Source organism: Diadema setosum, chromosome 5, assembly GCF_964275005.1.
Source record: "Diadema setosum chromosome 5, eeDiaSeto1, whole genome shotgun sequence".
Lineage (NCBI taxonomy): Eukaryota > Metazoa > Echinodermata > Echinoidea > Diadematoida > Diadematidae > Diadema > Diadema setosum.
Genome location: NC_092689.1, coordinates 33,697,957 through 33,707,281, shown reverse-complemented (window position 1 = coordinate 33,707,281; position 9,325 = coordinate 33,697,957). Strand labels below are relative to the sequence as shown.

Below are 9,325 nucleotides of genomic sequence, written 5' to 3'. Positions count from 1 at the left end.
TCTCTCCACATTATCGACGCTTGCAAACAACGTTTAGGTACGTCGATTGTACTGACATTCATCCCGTAGATGATACGGTCTTCGAGTATGACCCCGACGGAGTAGACTTACGCTGCCAGACTCAGAGAGTTCGGGTCTGCGGCAATCAACCAGTTCTTTCTGTGTACCATTTTTCTTGCTTTTTCTGGACTGGAAATAGAATGCGGAGATTGGGAGTGATATTCATGTTGTGCCGTTTAGTCCGGCGTACTGGCATGCCGAAAGCGTGGGACTCTGGCGGACTGGATACGTCAGCCCCGGGACGCTAGTCGAGTGGTGCTTCGCCTTTAGACGTAGCGAGGCGATGCTGTTGGAGCACGGTTCCCGGTACATGTAGGGCGGACCCGGCGGCGTCGAGCCGTATGGGTAACTCGTCGCGCCCACGGCAGCGGCGGCGGCGTTGTTGAGCGAGTTCAGTTGCTGGCCGACGCCGTTGACCGGCGTGGCGGCGGGGAAGGTGGAGGAGATGGACGTCTGCGGGTTGAAGCACATTTGCTGACTGGTCATCGACAGCGGGTTGACCGTGTTCAGCGACCAGGCGAAGCTCTTCGAGCCGAGCGGGTTGGCTGTTTTGGCTGCTGCCCAGTTGTTGTAGGAGTAGCCCGAGTAAAGACCGTCATCAAACGGTTGCATCAACCCGTTGAAGCCGGCTCCTAACCCGTTCTTCAGCTCGTGGAGTTGATTGCGCTCACGTTTTCGCCACTTGGCGCGTCTGTTTTTGAACCAGACCTATTGGAAGTGAAAAAAAGAAAGAAACAGAATGCAATAATTTTCTCTTAACGATAAAAATGAGGCACAGCTTAACAGCAACACGAAAAACAGACTTCTGCTATATAGCTCAAATCCTTAAATGGATAGCCTAAATCCCTCATATTATTCAATACCATCTGTTCAACACAGAAGCAGGAAAGATCATACAGCCAATGAATTAAGACTAGAAAAACGAAACGTTTCTTCCTCAAAATGAAAATGTGAGTCTCAGACTCAGTTATTCTCCGTGTATAGCAATATCCTAGACGATTCCAGAAGTCATTTGAGTTCATCTTATCTTCGTCAAGATTTGGAAGCTGCATTTAAAGAAAAGGGAAGAAAAAGATGAACGTATTTTTCCCCTATACGCATCCACCGCAATACTAAAAATTTTAAAAGTGATGAAACACTATCCTAACACGACAGATGTAGGGATTAATGTGCATTCTCGGGCAGGGGCGAGAAGGAATTCCCGAGCCTTCTTGAGACAACGGTAAGAGAACATTCATTCCTCCACAAGGCAACAAAGTAAACTAATATCCTTAACCCCCCACCATCCTTACCCCCGAAGGGCTAAGGAGGTGCGTTTGTCTTGTTCTTCGCTTTCCTGGATCTGGGCGACTCTTTTTGGTGCGGCCCATAATTGACAGAATCTGCTAATACCTTACTCCTACCATTCTACATGAAAGAAAAAAAAAAAGGTCTTTCATCCGGTATTCATGAGGCTAATTCGAGGTGTGCGAGACACTCGATCCTCTGTCTCACCCCTCTTTTTTCCTTTCACGGGTATTTCAGGCCCCCCTTTGTTGGGACCGTTGGTCTCTTGAGCATGGGACCCCGCAAGTCACCCTCAAGAAGAAAAGAACCATGCACGGTGTGTGTATTTTGATCAACACCATCGGACAACGCCACTTCCCATTCACCGCACACCACATTGACATACGGAAAATAAAAAAAGAAAGACAAATACGTGATGAAGATGAGAAAAAAAAAGAAAGGAAAAAGTGGACCACGGCTTTGCACTGGTAGCCGCACTAATAGCTACTCGTGTTTCCACACAGCGTGTTTACTTAGGAAATCGTACACCTCATTCGAGCGTCATTAAACGATTGTGTTACATTTGCAGTCGGAATTATGAATAAATTTCTCTGTGTGTTTATACCATTGGGGCACAGAAAAGGAAATAGGGAGGGGGGGGGGTGATAGAGAGATACTGACTTGGAGAGAGATGCCGGGAGAAAATAAGAGAGATAAAAAGGCTAAAAGAGAGAAAATGAAAAAAAAAAATGGGTATCCCTCGTTCATGCTTTGCAGGTTCCTATGATACGCCATTGCTTTGTTGCCTTGCCCCCAGGGGTCGAAACAAGCCACATTCAGGGGGATTGCTTCACATCGCGTATTCCTTTCTTCCTGCATTTGTGTGTGTATGTGTGTGTGTGTGTGTGTGTGTGTGTGTGTGTGTGTGTATGTGTGTGTGTTTGGTGTACGTGAGAGTGTGCAAGCGTGTAAAGATATAATGAAAATGTAAATCAGTTAGTACATTTGTACCAGTATGTGTGTGTTTGCGTTTATCTGTGTGGTTTACGACAGCAAGTTACACTGTGTGTCTGTGTATCTCTATGTCTCTGTGTGTGTGATTGTGTATGCAATAATGTCCACTCCGTATTACACTCTTTCTTTTTGAGTCGCAACAACCTGTCATCTAGAAGTGGACATATGGAAAGTGGAGGGAATGTCGCGTGCGTGCTTGGGCATACTGGAGAGAAACATATCACGAAACAGATGGATATCCTCAAATTCCTCCATTTCACGAGGGACTTGGAATGACAGTTACAGGCAAACGTCCCCCCCCCCCCCCCAAAAAAAAAAAAGAAAAAAAAGAAAAGAATGAAAAGAAAAGAAAAGATTAAAAAAAAACCGAAAGATCAAATTATTTTGAAAAGGGTAACCAAATACTGTATACAATTTCCTTTCCTCTTTTATACGTGTGCATGAACGAAGTACTGTGATCGTGATAACACGATGTTGATTATCACTCAGGGTATGTTGGTATGCTCTGGCGCTTATACCATGTATGCGTGGACATGGATATATTACGATAGCTATTACTTGATTAAAGCTAAAAGCAGTATGTACTTTTTTCTCATTCTAATGCTTTCACTTGTTGAAGTTGAAAAAAAATTGATTTAAGTTTAGACAAATCGTAATATCGAAACACTGAAGGTAGGCATGACATTGAGTTTGATATCGGCGTGCCGAATTAGAATCAAAATCATCACGAAAGGATGAGGCAAAAGTCCTTGTAGTTCCTTTTTCCTGCCTAGTTTTTGATATTCAATGTGATCATTACATTAGATATGATTGTTGTTGTTGTTGTTGTTTTCCCTGATGAGTTGTTGTACCTACAAGTTATAATTGTACAGTGGCTCTTTCTTAAATTGATATCGGTCAACACAAAGGCTGTGTGGATTTGACGGAATTGATGCGATTTCGATGAAACAATAATGTGATCCTCGCCTATTTTCCTCCACGCTTCCCTTCGCCAAATAGAACCAGCGAATTCTGTCGACGACCGCTGTACCTATTTTTTTTTTCATTTTGACGGGGATATTGCGTCCAAATTCCATTTATGATATTATATGTGATCCCACGCGCCTAGCGCGCTATCTCCTCTCTTCGATCTCCGCTCTTTCTCTGGCGATAAATTTTACCGCCGATATCGTTCTAATCTCTCATCCTTTTTGGTTTCGGCTGCGACGAGAGGGTAAGCCAACAGCTACGGAAGAGAAGAGAGAGTGGTGATGTAAAAGAGCGGAGAAGTCCATAGGGTGTCCAGACAAAAATCACATACACTCGGACATTGTGAAGATCTTTGACAAGGGAATGAGAAGGCTGTTTTAGAGAAATTAATCCAGGAATAGATATGAATGAAAACTAAACCAAACCAAACTTAATCATGAAATTTCAGCAGCTTAAAATCTCGCACAAATCTGCTAAACCAAATCGCGACAAAGTGAAGGAAACCATGCGTCGTTTTCTTTTAGATGACATGAAGTGTATCTGTGCAATTTCCTCATTCAAAAGCATTTTACATCCGCGATTTTCTCACTCTGTTTATAATATTTGAGCTATTTCTTCCGGAGGAATCATTCAGTTCTGTCGACCTTAAGTTGGAATCAAATTTCAACATTTCAGAAAAGGGCTCGATAAAAAAAAAACAAAGAAAAAACAAACAAACAAGTGAAACAAAGCGACAAAAACCAAAACAGTGAGGACATTATGTAATGGTTACGTATAATGGCGACATTTTCTGTTTCCAAGGAAACAGCGTGGGAAGCAAAAGTTAGAAGACGCCCAAAGACCGAAAAAAGTGCATGAATGATGATCTGCCATTCGAAGTTAACGATAACATTATTACAAAATAAAACAGAAAGAACCAACCGACTTCTAAAACCTTATTAGATATTTTGTGGCAACATTTCTGTCTGTCTGTTTGTCTGTCTTTTGTCCTTTCTTCCTTCTTTTTCTGATCTTTCTTTCTCTTTCGCACGAGATCAAACAAAAAAAAAATTGGGGCGTGAACAGCATCGAGGTTGGGATGCGAGTGGTCACTCCATCTCTCCGCGCTTCTTCCCGACGTTTTCTGGGACACCGTGCCCACCCCGCTGGTTGTTCTCACATCAGTTCGTGGAGGATGAGTGGGGTAAGATCACCTTCTTTTCTTCTTCACCGACGATATGACGATTGATGCCCACTGCCTCGCTGGGATCTATTCGCCATTGTCGGCCGAAATTCGGCGCGGCGACCGCTGCAACTCGTCCCCCGAGATAAGTCATGGTATATATAGGTATCCTATCTCTTTCAAATTTCGGATGTAATTCTATTTTATTCCTCAAGGAAGAGATATGGTTTACCATAAATTATTTCATAGTATGTTTGTCCATGGATTGATCTAACTTATCACTGACGTCGATCCACGCGGACTTATTGCAAGGAAACGAGAAATGCAGATTATCAGTGTTGAATATTTTGTTGCTTTATTTTGTTTTTCATTTTTTCTGATTTTTGAGAAGGAAATTAAAGATGGGACAAAGTTCGTCATGAAAAACAACAAATTGCATCACAATGAGGAAATTGATTTTCATTGCTGTCTTCCAGTTGGGTGGAGTATAAAGTCAGAAACATTGATGAGGTGAGAGAACAAAGAATGCAAGGGGACAATCACAAAGTTTAGAATGTGTTACACGGTGGAATATCTTAATATCATTGGTGCGAATTTCAGATCCTTTTTACATAAAGGACAAGGAAATAAAGTTCATTTTGATTTGGAATGTAAATCACGATGAAAAGAATCATTGGTACACTTGAATGACAGGAACAAATCTGTATCTTGGATACGTAGGTGCCATCGAATTGTATAATAAGCAGGAAGCTGGTGGAATAAAACTTGCGAAAGGCAGAAATAGAGAAAAAGAGAGAGAAAGAGATTTGGAGGGAAAAAAAAAAAAGATGCTCTAGAAAGAAAGACATAAGATTTTCATTGGATCATAAAAATGCTGTTGTCCGCTCGGACATAATTCGTCGGTCGGACCGCCTTTGCGCAGACATGGCTGCAGGGTCGCCTGAACTTTTTCGACAGGAGTAACTTGGGGACGTAAATGTTGATGGGTCGTTGAGGAGGCGGACTAGCCGTGGAATATGAAAACATCGTTAAAGTACAGGGCTCAGGATTTCTGGCCTTGAACTCCAGAGCTAAGGTGTTTCTAGAACGAGGCATCGGCAGAGGGGGAAAGTGGTAGGTAGGGGTGAAGAAAGAAGAAGAAAAAAACGTAATGAGAAGGTATTCTTTCCTCTCCCCCTCCCTTCCAAAAATAAAGTTATCTTGATGTTGTTATATTATTCTTCATCTGTTAGGAGAGATTCTACACGAGATGGTTAAAACCCTAGTTTCTCTCCTACCCCCCCCCCCTTTCTCTTATGCTGAATAAAGACAAACGTGATAAACGGAATGACCTATATTAGCGTTATCATGCTCGGCTACTTTGATGAGGACGGAGCCGGGGGGGGGGGGGGTGGGGCGTGGCCGAGCAGACAGAGGCATTAACCCTTTCACGACGACATTCTGAGATCCCCGTAGACTTTACGCAAGTTTCACCCGGTTCCCAGCGGGCAATGGGTTCATTCGCGGCACTTTTCGGTAAGGGGTGAACCAGGGTGAACATACGATTGCAGATCAGTTCAAGTGTGCTGGATAAGATGGGGAATGGTGACTGTAAAGTGCATTTGGTGATACATCAACACATTTTAAAGGCGCGCTGCACGAAAATTCTCCTCTCCCTCCCCTTTCCCATTGTGTCTATGTCGACACCTCTTGATCGGAGCAACATGGCCTGAGCTTGTAATTTGGAAGGCACTGATATTTAGTGCCTCGTTCTCTGCACATGTATGCACGTCAGTCTGTATCTCTATAATGTCAAAACTCCAAACATAATCAAAACCACAAGATATTATTTATAAACCAAACAAAGACATTTCCCTCTCACGAAACGAGAAGAAATAAATCGAATTTTTCGAGAAGGGAGGAAAAGTGCTCGCTAGAGATGGACATGAACGGTTCTTCCAAGGACATAAACTTTGCACACACACACACAAAAAAAAAAAAAAAAATAGGAACGGCAGAACACAAGTGATTAAGCGGGGTTTGACTCCTGTAAAATGAAAGACAAATCTTTTGATTTGTTCTACGTAAAGTGCAAGGGATCGTAAAAACGGAAACTGATTGGCGTGGGGGAGGGAGGGAGGAGTAGGAAGTAACGTCTCTTTTATGGCGCCTGTTATACCGACTTAACAAGTTAACAATTCTCGGATCTCTAACTGGCATTCATTGTGACCGGCGTAACGCGTGTATGCCCGTGTGCATGTTTGGTTGCCTCGTAATGAGCGATTTCAGTAAGCCCTTTTACCCAAACCAAAATTCGATTTTCAGGTCTAATTGTTACTAAACACGACCACAATCGAGCCATAATGGGGCCGTTGATTAGATTCAAACGTCACGGCGCTGGACGCCGTTCCACCCTCGCCCGCCGTGCCTACACACCGACAAATCGGAACAAATGGCACTCCTGATTTCGAGCTGCCCTTTTCAAAGGACCATCAGGCATAGGGATACAGATTCAGGAAATAAAATGTCTCTCAGATATGTCACCGTGGATTTCTTTTCTTTTTGGTACAAATTTCAAAAAAGTTGCCGCGGGCTATTTAGCTTCACGGTGACTTTACGAATGCTTACTTCGTTATGCCCTTAATTGAGTCAATAGCTGGCAAAATTACAGTACTTTGTTTGAAGTCGAGTGCGGCTGCGCTGTATTATAAACAGATAATTTTGTTTAATGTTTGCGATATGATTAATGGGATTTGGAAGGCACTGAGCGGAAACAATTGTACCATCTTTTCTTTTCATCGTCGTGAAAAAAAGGACAAACCGTCAAGGCAACAATGAGAACAAATTCTTGAAGGAATAGATCGCCGGACACATGTCAGACAGAAAATAGCCAGTTTGATTGGAAACGATGCAATTCTGTCTGTGTCGCGCTGGATTATAATGTTCATCGCCGACTTGCAGGCGCGCCATTGAGGAAATTATTTCATTTTAATCTAGAGAAGGACACCTAGAATTAGTTTTATTCATGCATTTATGTCGAGACGAATCTCTTTCGAAAAATCTTAATCAAACCCAAACTCTTCACTTCAGTGACAAACCATTGTCCTTTATGACCGCACGCGTCAGATGCGTACCGTAAGTGCTGTTGTATTTATGCTTTTCATCTTCACAAAGAACTAGTTAACTTTTAATCATGTTTCAACAACGCAGTTTTTCACGCTTTGGGGGTTACGGTGTATATAAACATTTAGATAACAAGTATACTCTCCTCGCTGGTCGCTGATTGGAAGCAACATGACATACAACGGCTGTGCCATATGTTAGACTTCCTAGCATTTTTTTTTGTCTCGTTAAATGTAACGCTTGATACGCTCACTTGCAATATTGCATTTGTATCTACCTGCGTATATGCGTTATTATCATGACAGAATTCATTCAATACAAGCTCAAGTGAAGCCCCACGTCCTCAGATTTGATTTTGTCTTTGGTAGCAAACCCTTCAGATTACAAACGCGCATCCAGAATGGCGTGAAATTCGATTGGAAAATATTATCTCCATGCATGCATTATACCCTGGTTAGCCAAATCGTATGAGAAACGTGTTAAGGTGAACGTAATTCAAGTGTCCTTGGATATTTTCAAAATTGATTACTCGAGTAAGATGGGTGATATTTCGATATACACTCACAAACGAGTTGTGGTACCTGTCTGAAAAGGATCGTGTACGGGAGGTATGCAGCATCATTAGCGAACGAACCTGTTGCAGACATGAAAGGTCATCAGTTCGCATCCCTGAGGAATCTTTTGATGACAACATCAAGCCTTAGCATGTCTGGTCACTGCCTCAAAAAACCGTTATCATTTCATTCGTTACCATGGATACAAGAGGGTAAAAAGGATATAACGATACTAATGTATGCTCCTGTATATCATGTATAAAGAGGAAGGGTTTAAGAACTTGGGGGGGGGGGGGGTTAGGGGAACCTTTTCCCTGTTCCCTTCGGCAGGTAAGATCCTTTCCCCCAGGTGCTCAGACCACATCAAATACCTTACAACTTGAATCGCCTCGGAGCTTTAGGCTTCAATCCTTAGCATCACACTTTACACACATAATAAAAAAAAGAGGTATACGTACTATATCGTTCATGACGAAATGTCTCCTGAAATAAAGCTGATCCATGGAGCTTGAGACTGAAGCTTAAAAAAAGAATGTCATAGTTTGTTTCGGATTATTTTACCTTAAAAGGGATGAATACCTTCAAATTCAACAGAAGCGTTGCAGGTTCAAACTTTGAAAGTGTGGGAAACGGGAAGGACGAGATGATACATTATATTCTGCTTTTCCAACATGATCTGAGCTATGACCTCTCATTTAAGTGGGCAATTCTACCATTTTTCCCCTTGATATTGTGACTGACACTGGAACTCATACACATTCATTGGTCAATGTAACGGTTTGCTGATCTTATTATTGTAACGGGTTTACCATATAATGGGGGTAAACCGCTCCGGACAAATGGAAACTCCTTCAGAGCATTCCATGGCTATGGCTCGTTGAGTATTTTCGTCTCGTATCCAGAAGAAAAGGCTATTGATTCAAAAAAATGGGAGATCTCAAGGTAGCGTGTTTAACTGGGCTTAATAACTATTCAACAAGCCTTCCGACTATCATTACATGGATCCAGTGAATGACCAAAATGATTTTAGAGTAGCGATTGACAATTTCCACAGTAACCTGACGAAGTTTTTATACTGCATAGAGAAGACTAAAATAGAAAAATGAAGAAAAAAATTCAACGCTCGTCATCTAAGCTCTGACAACAAAAGTAAAAACAACAACAACAACACACAAACAACATACGAGAGTTGTGTATT

At 42.2% G+C, this 9,325-nt stretch overlaps 1 protein-coding gene across 1 annotated transcript in view; it reads right to left on the bottom strand.

The window, feature by feature from the left end:
• Positions 1-222: 222 nt before the first annotated feature.
• Positions 223-9,325, bottom strand: part of LOC140228864 (pituitary homeobox 3-like) — a 34,390-nt gene continuing 25,287 nt past the window's right edge. The window contains exon 3 of the mRNA XM_072309134.1: positions 223-768. Coding sequence (XP_072165235.1) covers positions 223-768 — 546 coding nt within the window. The remainder of the gene's footprint in view (positions 769-9,325) is intronic.